General features: G+C 34.1%; 1 protein-coding gene across 1 annotated transcript; it reads right to left on the bottom strand.

The window, feature by feature from the left end:
• Nucleotides 1-19,483: 19,483 nt before the first annotated feature.
• On the bottom strand, nt 19,484-20,336 carry LOC133797485 (ethylene-responsive transcription factor ERF023). The gene has a single exon (XM_062235399.1). It carries the CDS (start codon nt 20,294-20,296, stop codon nt 19,649-19,651), a length of 648 nt encoding a protein of 215 aa, XP_062091383.1. The 5' UTR covers nt 20,297-20,336; the 3' UTR covers nt 19,484-19,648.
• Between the last annotated feature and the right edge of the window lie 3,235 nt (nt 20,337-23,571).

The raw sequence follows: 23,571 nt of genomic DNA on the forward strand, positions 1-23,571 counted from the left end.
TTCCTATACTTTCCACACAAATTATAAGGACCCATTTCAATTAATACCAACAAACTTATATTAATTTGATATATATATTCTGAATTTTGGAATATTCTTCCCCTTTCTTGGATTTTTCTTGCATAATATACGTATATGTCTCTTATGCTAGCTATATTGTTATTTATTATCCCCTCCTCATTATATATATACTCTTCTCAATCTTCATTCTACCATCTAAATTTCCATTTTTCTGATGCTAATGCATCTTTTGGAGATCATTGAGTATCGAGTATATTAATTGTAAAGTATAATTATTAAATGACCACTTATTTGCATGCATAATAAAGCTAGCTAATAATTAATGGGATTGTTTAGCTAGGTTGACATATTCCAATAAATTGACTGCATGCACTACTACAGGTCAATTTACTAATTTGGGAATCTTCAAATAAGGAATCAAATTCAGAAAAATATTGAATATCTACCGCTATCATGCATTTCCACCTTTTTGTCCCATATTTGCACATGTTGGATGTTGGGAGGGATCACCCCAAATTTTTCATACACTTCACCATACTATACACGTCTTTTAAGGCTCCACAAGAATTTGTCACTACATATATAAATATTTAAATATATATTTATATCTATATATATATATATGTGTGGTAGCGGAAATCTATGGACAATAACCTTCATACGTCAATTTTATGTGAACCCACATTGAATTTTTTTTTTTTAATTTATATAATTGAGCTACCTTTGTGAAGTTCCAATGAAATTTAATTTACTTTCTGTTACCCTGAAATTTGCTTCTTCTATTTTTTTTTTTTTGAGATGAATACATAAATAACCAGAAAAGATTGAAATTTGTGAGTTGATGATAGCTGATTGCTTTATAGATATTTGTATATGTATAAATATGTGTGTACATGTGCATGTGCATGTGATATTATATCTGTGTGGTTCAAAAAAGTCTGATAGCTACTAGCTATTGCAAGCATTCATTGCTCCAATTGTGACTGTTTAACATTTCTTTTGTTGCTTTTTTGCTGGAATTAGTTGCGATTTTTTTGGTTAGCTTAATTTTTTTTTCTCGAAGAAAAATAAATCTAAAAAGAGAACTATATAGCTAAAAAGATATAATTAGAGGGATACACATGCGTAGATCCTTTTTATCCATCAATTTATATGTACGACAAGAAAGTGAAAAAGTTGATAAGTGAAATATAAATGATTGAGTATCGAAAATCCCAGCCCCAAGAATGAATCACGATCAACTCAGTCTAGCTATTATATAAATATTGGAGCCCACAAGAACGTATCTAATTTTTTTACAAGATTGATGTACTCATTTTGTGTTTTTTACGCTTCCGTAATTTTTTTTTAAATTTGTAATATGATAGTATATATTGTAATTATTTAAGAGATTATGTAAACTTTCGAGAAATTTTGAATAATTTACGTAACCGAAAATAATGTACAAACAATTGATTTTTATAAGTATATGCCAAAATATGAGCACATGTACATCAAGCTGTTTAAATTATGTTTTCGGTGACATAATTTGTTCATAATTTCTTAAAAATTTGTAGAATATTCTAGATAATTAAAATGTACACCGTTATATAAAAAAATTAATATTATATTTATTCAAGTGCCAAAAATAAAAAAAAAATGCACCAATATTGTTAAAAAAAAATAAATGCATTGTACCCACTCCATATAAATATATAAATATATATTATATAGCAATTTTAATTATCTTTGTGTGGTCCAGAGCAAAAACTGAACCATCTTGTCTTGACTCTTGTTCATTTCTTTGAAGAAAGCTCCCTCTCTTTTTTTTTCCCAGTTATTGGGGGGTTTTCATACCTCATTTTCAATTACTATATACATATAGACTTGTTTCAAGACCCTTGCTACACTACATAGCTTTCACAGATATTGATTTGAAGCAAATTCAATTAATTGTAGTTCTGAAAACACAACACACAAATAGTCTCACTCTCTCTTTTTTTTTTATGCATTTGTTGCCAAAGTCGTATAATAATAATTATTAATTAGTGATGACACCAACCAAAGTACGTATAATGCAAGCTGGATTGGCTACTACATAATATGTACCTTCAATTCAGTACTAAAGCCATGTATTTCTCTAAAATGTAATATCATTTTGTGTCCGGTCAAGATCCGTGATACCGTGCAAATAAATAACTATACGAGAGTAATTCTAGCCACAAATTCAAAATGCACATAATTATGTAAATAATATTTTAAATTACATATAAAAATAGTGCCGTTTCACTTTAATAAATTTGAATAGTTTAAAGTAATTATTTTAAATGTGTGAAATGAGTTTATATTAGTAATCCATGCTTAACAATACTAATATTTCTCTAATAAGATAACATTCCAATCAATTGGAGAGTCTGCCCTTGTGTTTTAAAGGTTTTTGAACTTTAAAAAAAAAAAAAGATTTTAGAACAATTGATATAGATAAATGTAAACGGAGTGAGAACTTGTGCTAATTAATTTTGATGAAAATTTCTCTTCAATAACTTGTATCAATTTCTTTGTTATTGTAATCTTTGATTATTGATATTGATTTAGACACTGCCCTCTCATGGACATAGATTAACTTTTAGCCAAATTACGTAAATCTTGATTGTTGTTGATTTTACTTTTTACAATGTACTTATTTGTGTTTTTGGTGCAGTACTATGAAAATATATTAGTTTGGATTTTCAATTTCAAACAATTACAAATAAGAGTTAGTGTTTTGTAAATTGGTAAAAATAGTACTCAGCTGGACAATTTAGATTTTTCTTTATCATTCTTTCTCTTTCTCTTCCCACAAAATCAATTCGCTATATGAGACTAACAACAATAAATTAGATTAATTTTTAATTCATTGTTGACCAAATTTAAACTAAATATATTACAAATTTACAAAAAGAAAAAACTGTTTGGAATTTTTTGAAACTAAGAATTTAAACTGATATTTAAAAAAAAAATCAAAATGATATGAACCTCATGATGTTGTGTCATTTATTTATCTTTTACAAAAATTATTTTGTCAAGTTTGTATAACATTATTGGAAGAAGAAGAATATTTATTGTACACCTTACAAAGTACGAAAAGGTTACCATCGATCCAAGCTAGGAGTCCAAGTTTGACAACAAAGTTATTATACTTTACTTTATAATTTTATTTTTGGAGGATTATTTTCTGAATACACTCCTCAAAATTGAATGCATTCAATTGAGCTAACAGAGTAAATTAGGTGAGAAGCGATTTCATTAATGGTGTAAATTACCCAAATAAATGTTTTCCTTGTGCTCATCATTTTAATCAAGCTACCATATCAATAAATACTATCGGCATATCTATTCTATATAAAAAATGTGTAAATAATGAAAATTATTAGTTTTAACAGTTTTGTATTTTTTTAATGTTAACTTTAATGGAATATTATTATATTTAACGGTAAATTGTAAATATCATTTAAATAAAATAAAACAAATAATTAAAAAAATTAAAATATGATATTTTTGTGATATTTTACAATGATAATTATTTAAAAATAATAAAATCATACATTTTACCATATCAATAAATACTATCAGCATATCTATTCTATATAAAAAATGTGTAAATAATGAAAATTCTTAGTTTTAACAGTTTTGTATTTTTTTAAATGTTAACTTTAATGGAATATTATTATATTTAACGGTAAATTGTAAATATCACTTAAATAAAATAAAACAAATAATTAAAAAAATTAAAATATGATATTTTTGTGATATTTTACAATGATAATTATTTAAAAATAATAAAATCATACATTTTATAACTTAAATGAAATTTAATTAAACTTAAACTCATGTATTAGAATAATATCCTATTAAAAATATAATATAATTTACTATCAATTAGCAACAAACTGCTTTTAAAACAAACAAAAAACAAAAAACTTAAATTTAAAATCCACGTATAATATTTAATATTATATTAAACATATAATATATAATCTTTTGTTGTCACTCCCAAATTCAAAAACTAGAACAAACATAAACTTAAACAAAAATGAATAAATTATTTAATTAAAATATGATATTTATTTAAAATTTATATGACTTTTGTTTATCCAAAAACAGACTACCTAATGACGTGGCAGGATTGGACTACACGTGGGATGCACATGGCAGTTTTATGTAAGTATAATTTGCTCAACCCTCGACCAGAGAAGATCATTGGTTAATCAAGCAGCATAATTATGGACGACCAACCTAGTCGCATTTATTCATTTATTCCCTTCAAATATGTGATTTTGTAATTACGTATTGATTGTAATTTCCATTATTATTTAGATACACCCGTATTAAATATAATTAAGGCTCATTGGCCCATGTAAAACTCCTTGAGCATATAAATAAGAATCAAATGGCTCAAGGGAGATGACTTTTGGCTTTTTGAACTTTTGAGCTTCGGAATTCTAAGAGAGAAAAAGAGTGTTGTTATCCACCACAATTGCATTCATCTCAGAGCTTGTGAAACTCGTGAACCCTAGTTCATTGATCACTGTTCTTGGAATTCTACATCAATAAGAACACTAAGTGGACTAGGTCATTACCATTTTATTGGGGCCGAACCACTATAAATCTTTTGTGTTATTTATCTTTTCGTCTTGATTTCATCTCATTTTCACCTTATTTTCTATCGTTTTATCTGACTCCGTGTCATTGACCATTTCGGACGTCAACATTTTGGCGCTTTCATTGAGAGCTGAACTCACGACTTTCAACAAGATCAAATGGTGAAAACATCCAGAAAGACTGGACAAGCTTCTGGTGCCGCACCAACCGAGTCTTTCACAAAACGTGGCTGAGGATGAGCCATAAGTGGAGTTTGAAGCAATGAGGAAATAGATTTTTGAGACCTTGAGGACAACACTGATTGTGTTGCAGGAGGAGTTACCCAATCTGCGGGCTAATAAAGAAAATGTGGCTGAAACAATGGCGTTGCAGCAGAGAGAAATTGACTGGCAACGTCAAGAGTTGAATAAGCGGCAGGTCGACATGGACCGCCGAAAGAGAGACGCCACTATTGCCCTGGAGGCAGCCATTCAATTGGCCCAGGGACAACCTGGGCCAACCTCTCAACCGAATCAGCGACCAAGTGCACCATCACAACAAGGTCCACATCCAAATCATCCACAACATCACCACACTCCACCTCAACTGGCAAGCCCTTAGAGGCCAGAGCAACCTCCTGCTGGTTAACAGGATGTTCCATTTCAAGATCATGAGCAACAGCCACCTTCTCGTGTTGGTCGAGATAATCCCCAACATCAAAGGCAGAATAGGGCCGGGCAACCTTCTCGAAGCCCTAGACGCCAAACTGTTGAGGAGCCAAATCCACCGAATAGGGGACAGTGTCCTTCTTCTAGCAGAAGACAAGTCGATTTAGGCTCTGCGGTCAGGGCCCCCCCACGACATAATAATGCATGGGGAGCCACCGACAAACGTAGGCCTCCCCCTGATGCTCGTGACATGCCATCAAGAGGAGGAAACAGTGCGATCAGCAGGTCGCGCTATAGCCGATCGCATTTTAGGGATGACCATGACTACAATGAAGCTAATTTCGGCAGAGGAAATGCTAGTCGAAGGCAAGGAGATAGGGGTGGAGAACGGAATCCCCCACCAAGAGAAAATAGGTCGATGAGCTAGAATGCTGGGGGGCAGCCTAGGCAACCAAACGTCTTTGATCGACTGGTGCTAGCTGTTCGGTTTTATGCCCTTATAAAACCATGTCGGACATGTAGCACGATTTCATATTATCAATAAATGTAGTAGAAATCATTTAGTTTGACAACTGTGTTGCTTGCTTGTTTTATTACATGGTTATTGAAATAATACAAACATTTATAAAATCCCGAACATATGGATAGTTACAATTATAGTGACTAGGTCACAGTGGATTATAGTTGTAATTATATGTTCAAAAGAACGAGTCCTAAGATTAGATCAGTGCATTGGATTTTCACTAATTAGGCAATCTATGATATTATCTACTTACACATTCATGGTGTGATGTCTTGTCCAAGGCATCGACCAAGTAGATAAGATCGGATGTATTTAGTTACATCGGACTAGGACCGATATTGATTATTGATTGATAAATAAGTATCGTTGTTATCAAATCTAATCAATGTCACAACGTTGACCGCATGTTAAGTCAATCTTAATTCTGAGTGATAATATTCTGCTAATTATATTATTTAAATCTTTTGACTTGCTCGTTACCAACTTACCCTACGGTCTAGCCCATACTTACATCTTGGAGATTTATTAGTGTAATTGAGTGAGAGTATTATTCATAGATACGAAATCTATAACTTCTGTATGAGAAGTGAAAAGATGATTTCCTTAATTGCTTTGTTCAAAAGGTCAAATGATTGAGATCTCATTTCTGTGATTAAGTTCACGGAAATATCATTTATAAGGAACTTAGTGGGAGTTAAGGATAAAATACTGATGAGGGGTAAAACGGTAATTTTCACCCAGCTCGTTAGTAAGTCATTGATAAAGGATTGACTGATTGTAATGGTTATGGTTTTGAAAATACGTTCTATGAATTCAAGAGTTCAATTCCGAGTCTATAGTGGAGTCACGAGGAATTAATAAGGTAGTGAAATTATTCGTAAATAAATTCACAGTAACTTGTTGGAGCTTGATTTCATGGATCCATGGTCCCCGCATCACATTTGAGTAAATCATCTAGAATGTCTCAATTAATTGATTTAATTATCAATTAGGATTTTAAAAGTTGACTAGGTCAATTTTAGAAAATTTACAGAGATATGAGATTTAGAGAATAAAAGAGAATCTTTGGGTAAATTTATTAATATTGATAAATTGGTATCAATATATATAAATAATATTAAATCAAGTTTCAAATTATAATTAGTTAATTTGAATAAGGATTTAATTAATTAATTAAAAAAATTAAAAAAATAAAAAGTTTTGGATTTAGGCTTAGTTGGGATTTAAATTGAAAACAAAGAGATTGGGCCTAAGTCCATTAATGGCAGCCCAAGGCTTTTATTTTTGTTTATTATTTTTAATTAATTTAAATTTAAATAAATCTCATTAAGTTGCCTATATAAGGAATATGATATCTAGGGTTTTAAAAAGCAAGTCAGTCTCAGTTGATTTGGGTAAGTGAAAACCTAGACACTCTAATCCTTTCTTAGCCACAATCTCTTCTTCTTTTCTAAATCTATATCTCATGTGTTGAGAACCAGCCCACACTAGTTCTAGGTTGATCAAAGGCTTGGTGAGGAAGACTGTGTTGCTGATCTTGTTCAATCTCTTGATAATACTCTGCTACATAAAGGAATCAAGAGTTAAAGAGATTGAAGGATGGAGTTGTTCCAGTTCCGCTGCGTAATGTAAGTTTTTACTTTACTCTGTATTTGTATCAATTTCATAGGAGCATGTTCTAGGAATTTGCATGTTTGTTTGATAATATGTAAATTGCATGAAAATAAATAAAGATCATGCAATGAGTTTTTCCAACAATTGGCCTCAGAGCTATAGGTTGCTAGTTTATTTTCATGAATGAAGATGTATGAAATTGATTGATATGTTAGGTATTAATTGGATGGTACATGTTATTAGTGCATGTGTGTATGTTTTCTTATGTAAATTTAGCAATAATTTGGTTGTTTTTGGCTTGTTTTGGATTTAAAAACTGCACAGATTTAAAAAAAAAAAATTTGACTGTTTTTTGCAGTGTGTGTGTTGGACGTACGGAGCCTCCACGGGACCCGGGCGTACGGACGCTGTACGGATCCGTACGGCGTCGGTGTCGAAACCCGCACGCGGCATTTTTTTGAAAAAAAAATTAATTAATTATTTTTAAATTGGATATTTTGTGCAGTTAGGTTTAATATCACGTACATGATGAGCGGCATGGTCGTACGTGTATAGCCTTATGATGGCTTGTTTATATGTTAAGTGTTTGATATGCATATATTATCTGCTTGTGAGAGTTTTCTTGCTGAGCTTCGGCTCACGGGTGCTTTATGGTGCAGATCAAGGCAAGGGGAAAGTCGACCAACCTTGAGTATGGTGAGCATGATGAGCGGCGCGTACATGTCTGGTCTGCCTGGCTGCCACGGCCAGGGGTACTTTTGGGGGATGATTGTACTAAAGTTAAATTTTGTCGTTTGGTCGACTCTGGTTATATTTTTGAATTGTAAATATTTCTAAACAGTATTTTTTTAGGATCCCAAATGTTAAACGTTTTATAATATCCAATGAAAGGTTTATTTTCAAGTTTATGACTCTGATTATGGTTTAATTACACTTTTGTCCTAAAACCTCGATTAGCGAGTTAATTTCACATTTTAAACTCACTTAGTAACGGCTCTGAGGCAGTAGGGCGTTACAAGCGAACTCCCAAAAAAGCTTGAAAAGATGAAGAAATGATAACTTTCTCTGAGCTTGACACTCAGCAGGTCTGGTTTCCCCATTCGAACCCTCTGGTCGTGGACGTCCAAATCACCAATATGATGGTTAAGCGGGTGTTAATGGACACAGGGAGCTCAGTAAACATTTTGTACAAGTCTTCACTGGAAAGGATGAGGTTGTTAGTGAAGGATTTGGAGTCATGCAACCAAACCATTTATGGTTTTTCTGGTGAACGGCTCGCGCCAACGGGATCGATCAGGCTTCTAGTCATAACAAGAACTGCACTTGCGAATAGGACATTACTCACTACTTTTATAGTAGTTGATTGTCTTTCTGCATATAATCCTGTGATTGGAAGACCTATTCTAGTCGACCTGCGAGTCGTACCCTCGGTCTGGCACCTAGCCATGAAGTTTCAAACCGACGCTGGGGTTGGATGCGGGTTAGGAAACCAGCGAGAAGAGCGAGAATGCTATAACTCCTCGATTACTAAGGCAAAAATGGGTGGATCGAGGGAAGGGGCCGAGAAAGGGTTGCTATTGGCCAATGAAATACAAGCCCAATCAGGTGAGCAGGTCACCAAATAGGGTGTTGCCCAAAGTGAAGATATGGATTTAAATCCTTGCTTTGGGGATTTTGAGGAAGATGTAGGACCAGTCGAGGACCTCGAGGAGGTCCAACTTGATGAGGTAGATCCGACCAGGGTTGTGAAAGTCGGTAAAAACTTAGAGGCAACAACAAAATAAAAACTGGTGGAATTTTTGAAGAAGAACCAGGAGGTGTTTGCCTGGTCACATAATGATATGGTTGGGATTGACCCAGCAGTTATCAGCCACATCTTGAACATAGATAAAAGTTTTCCACCAGTACAACGGAAGAGGAGGCTGCTCGACAATGATAGATCAAACGAATTAAAATAAGAAGTCGAGAAGCTAAAGGAGAAATGGTTCATCAGGGTGGCAAGTGGAGAACATGCGTGGATTTCACAGACCTTAATAAAGCTTGCCTAAAGGATTGTTTCCCACTCCTAAGGATCGACTAGCTGGTCGATGCCACCTCGGGGCATGAGATCCTATCATTCATGGATGCATACTCTGAACACAATCAGATCAGTATGCACCCATCTAATGAGAATCAGACTAGCTTTCGGTTTGAAAAACGCTGGTGCGACTTACCAGTGACTAGTCAATCACATGTTCAAAGAGTTTATCGGTGTAAACATGGAGTATAAGTTGATGACATGCTAGTTAAGTCAAAGAAGGCCGAAGAACACATCAGGGACCTGCAAAAGTGCTTCAACATCTTAAACAAATATCAGATGAAGCTGAATCCCCTTAAGTATTCCTTCGGGGTTGGATCAGGGAAATTTTTGGGATTTATAGTGAACTCATGAGGTATCGAAGCTAATCCCGAAAATATCAAGGCCCTGATCGAGATTAAGTCGCCAACAAAAATAAAAAATGTTCAAAGTTTAACTGGGAGGATTGCCACTTTAAGTAGATTTATCTCCAAATCAACGGACAAATGCATTCCATTTTTTAATCTACTTAGGGGCAATAAGAAATTTGAGTGGACGGAAGAGTGCGAGTAGGCTTTCCAGGCTCTAAAATATTATATGTCGCAACCACCGATTTTGTCCAAGCCAGTCAAGAAATAAACTTTGTTCATCTAATTGGTAGTCAGCAAGTATGCTGCTAGTGTTGTCCTAATCAGAGAGGAGGAACATGTACAAAAAGCTGTGTATTATATAAGCAAGAGGCTAATAGGAGCAAAACTTCGATATCCGCCCATTGAGAAATTAGCCTATTGCTTTATCTTAGCCTCCAAAAAGCTGCGACCATACTTCCAAGCTCACCCCATTGTAGTACTCACCGACCAACCACTACGGCAAGTCTTGCAAAAACCAGAAACCGCTGGTCGATTGTTGAAATGGGCAGTTGAACTGGGACAGTTCGATATTTTTTACTCGCCACGAGCAGCTGTGAAGGGACAGGCTTTGTCGCGGAGCTCACTGGATCCAGGATACCGAACCAATAGAAGAGCTTGAACTCCAAAGCCAAATTCCTTCATGGAAGATGTTCGTAGATGGCTCTTCCAACGAGCACAATGCTTGAGCAGGTGTGATTTTAGTCACGCTTGAAGGACATCAATTCCACTATGCAATCAGATTCGACTTCACAACGTTCAATAACGAAGCTGAATACGAAGCCTTACTCGCATAATTAAGATTAGCCAAGGATATAAACATAAAGCCACTTGAAATCTATAGTGACTCCCAGTTAGTGGTTAATCAAATTACTGGAGAATATCAAGCCCGTGGTCTAAAGATGGTTGCTTATTTGAACAAGGCAAATGACTTATTGGAATAGTTAAAAAAATATGCTCTCCAGCTAATACATCGCGACCAGAACTCAAACGCTGATGCTTTGGCCAAGTTAGCAAGTTCGAAGGATGCTGACACCTTAAATATAGTGCCTGTTGAACGTTTGTCCACACCAAGCATCCAAACAGAAGAGTCCTCCCTGGTTATCCAAGCAACAGATACATGGATGAAACCTTTCATTGAATACTTAGAGCATGGAGTACTGCGAACAGACAGAAACAAAGCAAGAGCCCTCCAAAGGCAATCAACTCGGTTCATCTTGGTCGACGGAGTTTTATACAGAATGGGGTACTCAATGCCACTCGTGAGGTGTGTTTCAAAGGAAAAGGCCAAAGAATTAATGTGAGAAGTCCATGAAAGTTTCTGTTGAGATCATGCTGGGGGGCAGAGTTTATCGAAAAAGATCCTAAGGCAAGGATACTTCTTGCCAACGATGAATGAAGACTCTGTAGATTTTGTTCGAAAGTACGACAAGTGCCAAAGATTCTCCAAGATACCGCGAGCAGCCCCTAATGAGCTAAAACAGATGCAAAGCCCATGGCCATTCGCAGTATGAGGGATAGATTTGATCCGATCTTTACCCATGGGAAAAGGCAACGTCAAGTATGTTGTAGTTGTTGTTGACTACTTCACGAAGTGGGCCGAAGCTGAGCCACTTGCAACAATAACGACCAAGAAGGTCCTGGACTTTGTGGTAAAAAGCATCATGTGTCGTTATGAGTTACCAAGAAAGATTGTCTCAGATAATGACACACAGTTTGACAGCGATCTGTTCACAGATTTTTGCGAAAGGCACGGGATTATTAAGAGTTTTTCTTCAGTAGCTCATCCACAAGTAAAAAGATAGGTTGACGCTGTCAACAAGACACTGAAAATACCCTGAAGAAAAGGCTTGAAGAAGCGAAGGGGGCATGGCCAGAGCAGTTACCTGAAATCCTATGGTCGTACAGAACATCCCATCGAACAGCAACAAGCCATACTCCATTTTCTTTGGCTTATGGATATGAAGCCATGTTGCCTGTTGAATTGGATCCACCACTGTATCGAAGGTTGGCATACAATCAAAGTGTTAATAGTCAGTTATTGATGGAATCTCCGGATTTGGTCGATGAAAGGTGCGAGCAAGCTCAACTCCGAGTAGCAGCTTATCAGCAAAAGGTCGCTCGGTATTTCAACTCTAAAGTATGCGAAAGAAAAATTAATGTGGGAGATTTTGTACTTATAAGAGTTTTTCTTAACACTTGTGATCAAGTTGTTGGAGTGCTTGGACCTAATTGGGATGGTCCGTACCAAATCGAAGAAGTCCTTCAACCAGGCACCTATAAACTTGCTCGCTTAAATGGAGATCTCGTTCCTCGCTATTGGAATGGAGAACACCTATGTAAATATTATCAATAAATAATTCTTTTTAAAGAATTGACTTATATTAATTTTACTTTTTACAAGTTTATGAACAAGGGTTAGTCAGTCATATGACTAATCGCTTATAAGTGTAAGATCAAATCTTTGACCACTCGTACAGACATGATTGTCCATTTATTACGAGAAATAAAAGGAACTGTGCGCATCCATTTATTCTTGCCAATTATTTTATTTATTACAAGTATTTGCTCATTACGTGTGTTGTTTTGCTATATTTTTATAAGTATTTATCACGAGCAATAATGTTCAAATATGTCTTAGTCAAGGCAAGTGACCGAGGACCTTAAGCTCCTCAATCACTTGGGGGGCATATAAGGTACTAAGTAAGCAAAGCATACCAACAAGTATATGTAAACACACGAGAAAAATAAGGGAAAGCATACTACGGTACTTAGATTATTTTTCAAAATTTTGTTTAAATTTTGTAAATCAAAACAAAGTGCTCTGCTAAGTTCGGTCATGCCAACAAGATGTTATAATAAATTGCAAATATTATAATATCAGAAGAAAATTGTTTTACACAGCGAGCAGTTGCTGCTCTAATGTAATTGCTAATTTAAAGGAAAAGCTACCTACGCAGCAAAAAATGTCTTGACATCACGAACCATGGTTCGTGTGTCCTAAGTTACAAAATAAAATAGTTAAAATTATGGAGCAGCTGGAAGATCTTGTTGGATCTGCTGGTCTACGGAGGCCCCAACTTCCTCGTCGACGATGTCCATACCCGTCGCCAAAGAGATTTTGGGGTATGCCTTAACTTTCTCCTCCTCTTCAAGGCGAGCAACGCACCTGGTCAACTCAAACTGTTTCATACGCTCTGGTAAATAGTCAAAGTTTGCCTCGCGGTTGTGTTTCCAAAACATGTAAAAGCAGTTAAATGTTGCTCCCCTTGACCTCTCCAAGTCACTGGCGTTGGTTTCTTCGTGTGATTTAACTCGCTCCTCCAACTCAGCAGTTTATTTCCTACTGATAACCAACTTGTCTTGGAGTTCGGAGGCCTCTTTGTAGTTCAACAATGAAGACTCCTTGTACCTCTCTTTAGACTCTGTGACTTTGACCAGGGTCTTCTTATGTTGTTTCATATCCTCACCCAGCTTGGTAATCTTCTCCTCAACAGCTCTTAGCTGTTCAACATTTTTCTCCTTGGCTGCCTTGCGCTGCTCGGCATGTTTGGCCTCGGCTTCTTTGAGTTGCTCACCAAGTTTCTCCTCAAACTCTTTGGCATATTCAACAGCCTTCGCCTCCGAGCGACGCCAACCAGGACTCATGGTTAGAACTCCCTGAGATAAGAAAAAAAGATAAAGATGTTAGTTGAAATAAAAGGACAATTTAAACAAATAAAGCATAACAAAAATGTCAACTTACGTTGAGTACTTCGTTCAGCGCGCAGCTGAAGATCTGGTCGACTTTCAGGGAGTTAATGTTACTGATGGCTTCTCGGCTGCCACGGTGCCTTGATAGCTTCTTCAGCTTATCATTGGGCGAGTTGAAAGCTATGTTCATGAGGGCCTCTCCTTGAGTATCTGTTGTCTGATCAGGAAGAGTCTGGTCGGTGGAAGCTGGGGGAGGAGTCTGGTTGACGAGTTTTGGTGGAGAAGTCTGGTCGACGGGAGCTGGAGGAGGTGTCGTTTCCTTTGAAGGAATAGGTACAGGAGGATCCTCGGTCCGAGTCATTTTCCTTGAGGGATTGATGCTGCTTTCCCCAGGATGTTGCCTACTCTCCTTCTTTCTGCTCGCAGGAGCAGTAGTTTTGGGCTGGTTGTGCAGATCAAGTGGGTCTTCGGCAGACATGACTGTAGGATAAAAACAAACAATCAGGCAATATAAACGGAGGTACTTACTAAGGCAAGGAAAATTCTAAGTAATATACCCGAGCCATTATTACTGGTCGATACATTTTCTATTGTACTACTGCTACACTCACTCTCTGTCTTGAAGAATTCTGAATTTAAACTTGTCGGGTATTTAAAGTTGCCGTCTCCGTCAAATAAATGACAGGGAATGGGCAAACTGTCTAAAAGTGAGAAGCCAGTACCGTTCTCATCCGAGGACTCAAGTATGGGCTCGGGGTGTTCAGGAAGCTTCTGCTTGCCCTTCCAATGTTGAGTAGGGACAGCAGCTACTCGCGGAATGCTGGAAGGTTCCTTGATGGTCACTCCTGTAGCTCGCCTCCTCGGGGGCTGGGACACATCCTGGTGATACTCGGGGATCTCTCCCCCAGTAGCACTTCCCGCTGTTGATTCCCTCACATCCTGGTGAGGTGCAAGAAGGTCGACCAGCCTTAGGTTGTTCTCCTTGACCAGCTCTTTGACACTCTTCTCAATGTTTGTCATGCTGGCCAGGGCTGCTGCCCTTATCTCCATTTCTGAATTAGGGTCTGGTCGATACCATGGCCCTAAACAACACCGAAGTTCTAAATAATGTATAGAAAAGCTTAAAGAAATCAAGCGACTAGTGAATAAAATATTTACCTCATTGAGTGAAGGCCATGTTATTGGCGACCAGATATGTTGTAAGAAAGTACTCCTGGAAGTACTTCCCTACGTTGGACTTGTGGGTGATGTCGCTCAGGAAGGTGCGAGCGGACTCCTGGTGGTAGAAGTGGAGGAACCCCGTGTTGTTGTGATTGGGGTTAGACTTGAGATTGAACAAGTAGTTGATCTCGTGTGGTGTTGGTACGGGCCACTTCTTGTGGTTATAGAGGATATAGAGTGCAGAAAGTACTCTATATCCGTTTGGGGTGATTTGAAAATGGGCAACCTCGAAATAATTGGCCACCCCCTATAATAATGGGTGCAGAGGCAAAGTTTCCCCTACCTCAATATAATACCTCGACCAGGCACTGAAGGCGCTCCCAGGCACATTGGCCCGCTGGTCGGGTGAAGGCTTGATGAGAGTTATCCCAGGAAGGCGATACTTCCTGAGATAGTTGTTTACCATCCTAGCTGAAATGACGCTAGGAGGCGCTACATACCATTCGACCTCTGGCCTAAGGCCATCCCGAGGTCGGGCTTTAGTCTGGATTTATGGTGGAGAAGTGTTTACAGGTTGAGGGTTGGTAGAAGAAGTCTCAGTGCGAGGGGCATGCTAATTAGGAGAAGGGTTGGTTGTTTTCTTCTTTCTTTGAGCAATGGACTTTACGCGACCCATATTTGTTGAGCTGGTCGGAGGTCTGATTGTTGAGTTGTGTTGGGAAAAAACAACTTTTGAAAATGGCAACGCCGACTGTTCTTGATCTTCGAACAGTAAAGCGAGCAAATCATCGTCAATCGGCCTTTCACCTCCCCACGGGTCGTGCATGAAAATTTGTGAGCAGAAAATGGGAGATGAGAATCTACGACCAACAGACATAAGAAGTGGAAATGTTGGGATAACATTGCTCGTGTATAAAAGTTAAGTTTTTATACGACCAGCAACATTCTAACGTAAACACTACAAGCATGCAAACAGTTTAGAAAAACGAATTAAAAAGGAGAAGTGAAATTTTTTTTCAAGGAAACTTTTCGACTCTGAAAAAGGGCGGGAAAACCCAGATTTTTCTAAGTGCCTAAAAATTGAATTTTTACTTCGATGTTGCGCCCTAAATTAGTAATCCTACCCCCCAAGTCAATTCCTAAGCCTCATTTAGTATTTTTTTCATATCCTATCATGCTACTACCTACGAGCCCAATTACCCCAAATCAATTTTTCTCAAGAACATTCGGAAACTCAGATACCAAAATACCCGAAAACTCAAGAGATAATTATTGCATGACACACCAGAGACAAAGAAGCTCAGGAAACTTACTTGGATAGAAGATAAAAATGAAATCACAGGCATTGATGCGTGGGATGGACGGATACACCTCGGATCACCAAGTCTTTTCTGGGTTCTTCGTGCTTTGTTCTTCAGCGTTCTTGAGGAAGAGAAGAAGAGAAGAAGAGTAAAAAGTAAAAAGTGAAAAGAGGGATTATTCATATTGATCGATGCACGAATAAAAAGGTAATGATGGATTATTCTTCATCTTAATTCATTTCTTTTATCCATTCCATAAGAAAAAAAATTATTTTGGAATTATTGAAAATAATTAATGTAACTATTATCTTTCCAAATAATGTTTATTGTTTAATTAATTCAAATTTTTTTAAAATTATTGAATTTATATATTTTTATCATCATTATAATTATTTTTTATCAAAAATTTATTTAATGATTTATAATAAACCTGACCATTCACAAGTAATAAATATTAAAAAGTCCTATATATATTTAAATCCATGAAATCAATTGATCATTGGAAGCGGCTAACTAAAGCTCCCATAATTTTTTTAAAGATTTTTTTTTAAATTAAATAAAACAGCATTCAAAGTGTAGTAAATTTTACATAAATAATATCCCTCCTCTTATTATGGGTAATAAATATAGATGAAACGTTATTAGAAAAAAAATCATTTATGAAGTATTTAAGACAGAGTCATGTCAATTCATTATTGCCCTTTTTTGTTTTATATTTATGAGGTGGACAATGACATTAAAAAACTAGTCGCTAGCTAGAAATGGGCATTAATACGTGTCTTTAGTTTATTGGCAGTAAACCTAACTTTTGTGTCTTGCTTTTGAATTATTTAATCTTCCTATTCATCTCATAATTGTTAAGCGCTTACATGTAGCGTTGTGCAGAAAATATTCGATCCAATAAAACCGATCGATCCAAAATAAACCGACCGCCAAAAATTAGATGTCTAATTACTATTGGATCGGATCGGATGTAATTTTTAAAAATCTAAAGTGGATCGGTCGGTTGTTGGATGACCATCCGACATCTAATAAAAACCGACCGAACCGATCCAATTTCCATCAAATTACATCAAATACCTCACTGTAGCTTACTATAGGCTTGCACACATGGGATGATTAAAAAAATCATAAACTAAACATTACAATTAAATATTTTTATTATTTGGATGAGTAATTAGTTTTTTTATAATTGAAATAATATATATTTTTTTAAAAATCAGCCTAAATAAAGGTTTTAAAAGATTGGATGTATCCGATCCGATCCAACGGATAACCAATGGATGCATCCAATGGATGGAACCGAACCGATCCAATCATCCATTGGATCGGATCGAATCGGTTGGTTCAAGATGATTGGATCAGATCGGTTCCAAAAATCCAACATCCAATTGGATGATTGGATCGGATCAAATGGGCTTAAAAACATTAGATGTCATCCAATAAACACCCCTACTCACCAGTGGTGCATGTAGAGTATCGTCAATCAATTATAAAATATCATCTTATTTAGTATTAAAATATCATCTCATCTCATGTTACACATTTTACTAAGATCTCATTTGGTGTTAAAATATCATCTCATCTCGTGTTAGACATTTTACCAAGATATCATTTCATCTCGTGTTAGACATTTTACTAAGATGCGAAACAGCAACCCCGTCCATTTGCCACGTACATTACTATATCAACCATCTCAAACTCACCTCTTCTGCTCTCTTTGACGGTAGTCATTATTTTTCTTCTTTATTAGGAACTCCCTGGCCATAGTGATCTCATCACCAGTCTATCTATAAATATATACTGCCCTACTTATCTATTTTTTTTTTAAATATTTATTATGTTTATAACATTTAACGCATGAGTTGTACATGTAAAAAGTAATAATATTTTCACCATATTTATTCTCGTTCAATTCATTGGTTTGTTAAAACTAGAATAATTAGATATTTTGTTTTAGTTAATTTATGAGCAATGATTAACAAATAATTCAATATAGCTTAATGGTAATATAATTTGTACAATATTTATATATAAGTATATACTAATAATAATATGAAATCAAACACTATTACTATAGTATAGTACTACCACGATTTAAGACATCTTTATTAACTTTGAACATACATAGGATAATTCTCATATAACAGTCTTTATTTTTAAGTCTTATTGGTGGAGTTTTTCAGTGTTCTCGATCCGTGAACAGTTTTCAGTATGATTTTTTTTTATGACCGTGTATATTGTAGTTGTTTAGAGCATCCTGCAAATTTTCAGAAAATTCTAAATAATTTACAGTACCGAAAACTAGGTTCAAACATGTTGTTTTTCACGCGCATAAAAAAAATTAATCACGCGTGCAACAAAATGTTTGAACTTAGTTTTTGGAACTGTAAACTATTCAGAATTTTCTGTATGCCGAGAATTGTCTTCTATCTATCTATATATATATATATCCTTTACGGTTGTGCGATAATTATGGGCCTAACCCTTTGATTTGAGTGGACAGGGATGTAAATATTTTAAAAGGTTTAGCCACAATCAACCAATCATTCAAAAGAAGTAGGAATATATCATTTTCTAGTTATCATGGTCTTCTCATTTGTGCTAAAAAATAAAAATGGCTATATTAATCTCTCATATTTATCTGACTTTTATATTTTTCAAACATTAAGAACTTCCGCTACAACACCACATTGAAATTTTTTACAGATTAATTATGCCATATATGAAAGGTTTGACTTAAAAACGAAAGTGTAAAAAAAAAAAACAAAATCTAGCGTAGGCGCTCCAAAAGAGTTGGGTTTTTTTTTATAATATATTTCTATATCCAAATTATACTTATGACTAATGACCTACCCACTAGTTTTCTTGACGTAATTACATGTCGATAGCGTTATTTTTCTTACTTTTATTGGTATATTAATGATTAGATTTATATTTAATGGACTTTGTGCAATAAAAACTAGTTCATATTCCTTTAATTTAGGCAGACTGGACTGAGCATTGTTTTTATGTGTGTCCAAATATATATATATATATGTTCAGACTATATTATGTAAATAAAATAGGGTGAGGTGTGAAAAAATCGACTTCGTTGGTAAACTGTGTCATTTTCATCATTTGTATATATGAAAATGATCACGAGAAAGAGACAATATATTTATCCATGTGTTCATATTTACCAAATACCACATATAGCGCAGTAATTTTCTTCTTCTGTATGTGTTTAATTATATATATAAAATTAAAAATAATCAAATTTTAAAACAAGATTTTGTTTAATGTTTATATATAATCTCGTATGGAAGAAGAGAGAAGGAGAAAAAAAATAGTGAGTTTTGAGAATTTTATACTTGATGAATTAAACTTTCGGAACCGATAGACTAGAGACACAAATTAAATTAACAATCGGTAATTATATATATATATAAACGCATGTATAATTCAAAATCATATATATGATACATTAGTATTATTATATAATTAAGTTACATATTATTGATTCCAACCCAATACTGCTTATTAATTAGCTACGTGGATGGTTATGGAACTAATTTATATATAAACAGCGCAATAATTAAATTAAGATATACGTATCCACATACTTAGAGACACGCCGTGAACGGTAACGAACCCTCTCCCTCCGTCCAACCAGTGGCGGCGGTGGTAGTACCGCCATCGAAGCCAAGCACCGTTGGCCACCCACAACCATTCCAATTATGGCACGCGCCGCCATTAATTAGCTCCGGAAGTTCAATTTCCCCCCAAAAGTCGTCGTTATCGTCAGTATCACCATCGCCGCAGGCGCAGCCGTCCGGGGAGGCTTCAGTACTAAGGTTAATACTATCGTCACTGTCCTTACTCTTGGGGGACTGGACCATTATCAAATGAGCTGCCTTGGCCGCCGCGGCCTGAATATCTCTGGCCGTACACGTGGACGGCTTGGGGAGATGATCCACGTCGTCGGGGAAATTGAGGAGCGCTTTTCGGCCTTTGAGGCAGTAGGCTGCCACGTCATAGGCCTTGGCGGCCATCTCGGGAACGGGGAATGATCCCAGCCAAATGCGGGATTTCTTCCGCGGTTCCCGGATTTCCGAAACCCATTTCCCCCACCGCCGCTTCCGGACGCCACGGTAGACCGGGTGGCGCGTGCCTCCACGCTGCTCTACCTGCTCCTGAGTAACTGCGGCGATGGCAGTGGCGGTGGTGGTGGTGGTCGTCGGGTCATCTTCAGCGAATGGTGGTTGCTCCATCCTCACTTGGGACCGTTAATGCATTTTGCTTGAGCGTGTCACAACTCATTAATATATAGTATGAATTTTTTTCTTAGAAAAAATAATATAATCAGTATATAATATTACTTGAAATTACGAGTCTGCCCTTATTTACTAAAATTGCACAAGTAACAGTTTAGGCTGTTATACGAGGGCTTCATGGTATGTGTACTTGCTCTCTTTTTAGAAAAAATAAATTTATTTTAATAGTCATTAATTAATTAGACGAAAATATTATTTTTGCTCATATTTTAGATAAATATCAAATGCGACTTTCAATTTTAAAAAGTTTCAATTATAAGTTTTATTTTACAAAATTTATAAAAAATTAACCTGTTATTTTATCTTTCCAAATAAACTATTTTTTATCTATGTGTTGCTTAAAATATTTTATTGGCATATTTGATAAAATTGACAAAATTAATTATGAAAGTATTTTCGAAATATATTGTGTGGTATTTTCAAAATGGTTTGTCTCTTGTTTTGTTGTGAAATGTTTTCTAATCAGATTATTTTATATATGTTAATAAAATAAATATATAATTTCTTATAAAAGAATATTTTTTCTTGAATTTTGTATATATGAAAATTATTGGTATTTATTTTAATTTCTTGATCTAATTTGTTTGACTAGAAACCGTGTGCAGCTTGTAGAGATAATATATATTATTTCCTTATTTATTTAAGGAAACTGAGTTTAAAAACTGTCGAGGTTCAATGAATTTGTTTGAACGGATTACTAGTCTGTTTTAACACATTCTGACTTTCCTTTTTGGGAAGATTTTTCATTTATTGGTTTCTGATTTGTTGTCAAACCTAAAGGGATTCTAAAGGGTATATAGACATCATTAGGTCGTTGGTTTTTTATTAGCTCTCGAGGTGTATTATTTTCCAAATATTTTTCAAGTTTAGAGAGAGTGTTTATTGTGTGAAGAACTTGAGTCCAGCAAGTTCTTAGTAGTTTATTACAGTGTACTTCTGTATTATTTTCTTTGTGTTAATTGTGCAGGTTGAACACACTTGGATATTGTTCATCAAGCTTCGGGAGAAGTCTTGCTCGTGAGTCACTTTTCGGGAGGAAAAGTGCAAGTGTTATGATTTGAATGGAGTTCAAGATCTTAGCACTTTAGAAATTTGATTAGGGGTTTAAATTACAATATTTGCGACAAATTCAAGAGGGAGTTTTTATTTGTATAAGTCAATTTAGTTTTGTAATCGTTTAGATATTCTTCTAATAAATTTTATTCTCTGGGCGTGGTCTCGTGGACTAGTAGCAATCTGAAAAGATTGCTGATACCACGTAAAATTTCGTGTGTTATTTACTTTATGTTTGTTTTTATCTTCTGTTGATAAACTGTTTGAACAGAAACCAGATATGTTTAAACAGTTTTTGTGTCCGTTTAAACATTTCTGTAACAGTACAACAATTAATTATTTAATTTAAATAATTAAGTTGGTAATCATAAAAAACGGAATTTCATATTGTTACAATTTTAATTATTTTTCATAACTATATTTTTTTCAATATTATATAATTCTTGTTTAAGATTTTTTTTTTAATTTTTAGTTTTAGTTTCAAAAACTACAAAATATAAAAATGAATTTAAATTATACTAATTGTAATAAAAGAAGAATAAATGTGTTTTTTTTTTATAAATATTTGACCAAAATCAAAGAATTAACTTTCATATATTTTGTAAAACAAAAATTTGACATAAAAATTAAATATAGTATTAGCTAAAATTTATTTTCTCTTGATTAAACTAACATGTTTGTTGCTTAAAAAACCAAAATAAAAACTAACATGTTTGTCGGAACATACTCGGCCTAGGTAAGAAAGCAAGCCACAAACTTGAATATATAAATCAAGAAGCCTATCATTAGCAACAATATTATTTCATGATACTATATAGTAATATACTAGTTGCAAGCAAACGTGAATTTTATTTAGAAAATTGACTAATTATTTTTATTAAGTTTGTATGATTTTCATATAAATTTTAAATAAATAAAATATATTAAAAGAAAAATTAAACCAAAATATTGCTTATGATTTCAAATAATAATAATAATATGATAACAGTTTAGATCACAAACTAACATATTTAAGGTACAAAACATCCATCATATTATTTAAATCACACATCAATCATTAGAGAAAAAACTTGTTTATTTATTTATAAAAGATAAATGTTATTCTAACTTCTTATTTAATACTATTTGTACACACATAGGACACTTATATAATGTATTTATTATGTATTATTGTAATAATAATATTTTATAACATTTGAATTTATATTAAGATAAATGTTAAATATCTAATTTTATATTAAATATTATTATAATAATGATATTTTATAATATTTAAATTTATATTAATATATTTATTAAATATTTATTCTAGCAAAATTTTATAAAAATTAGAATTATATATTATTGTAATAATATTTATAATATTTGAATATATATTAATATAATTATTAAATATTTAGTCTTGAATTATATATTATTATAATAATAATATTTTATAACATGTATTTAATTTAATTAATAAATATCTAGTTGCATATTATATATTATTATAATAATGATATTTTATAATATTTGAATTTATTATAATATAATTAATATAATCAATAAATATCTAGTTATAATAATGATATTTTATAATATTTTAATTTATATTAATATAATTAAAAGATATTTATTTTTAATTTGTTTTAAAAGTATATTTAATATAGAAGAGATATTTGCATTTGTTTTAAATAAGAATGTGAGTATATATTCAAATGGATTTTAACTTTTAGTAATGGAAATTTTGTTCGAAAAGAATATTTTTCAGTCTATTTACGATCTTGAGCAATATTAATATTTACAATCTCAAATAGTGACAATGTCGTAAATAAATTCACATATAATCACGGACATAAACATCATATTATTATTATAACTAAATATTGTAACAATAATTTTCTCAATATCATTTTACAAAAGTGGCTTTTTTGTTATATTATTTTAAGAATAATTAGTATTTTTGTCCCCGAACTTATAACATTAGCATATCGTGCACCTAAAATATATGACCTGTTAAAAACTCCTCCTTAATTATATCATTTATAGAAACCTAATCTTTCCGTTAGGTTTCATTATATTTTACCGTCTAACGCTGATGTGGCATTATAAATTTCGATATAGTATTGTCACATGTAGAATAATTAACATATTTTTACTCCCGAACTTTGACTATTACC

Source organism: Humulus lupulus, chromosome 8 (assembly GCF_963169125.1).
Source record: "Humulus lupulus chromosome 8, drHumLupu1.1, whole genome shotgun sequence".
Lineage (NCBI taxonomy): Eukaryota > Viridiplantae > Streptophyta > Magnoliopsida > Rosales > Cannabaceae > Humulus > Humulus lupulus.

Coding starts and splice junctions, on each gene's coding strand:
- LOC133797485 (XM_062235399.1), bottom strand. CDS start 20,296: ATGGAGCAACCACCATTCGCTGAAGATGACCCGACGACCACCACCACC.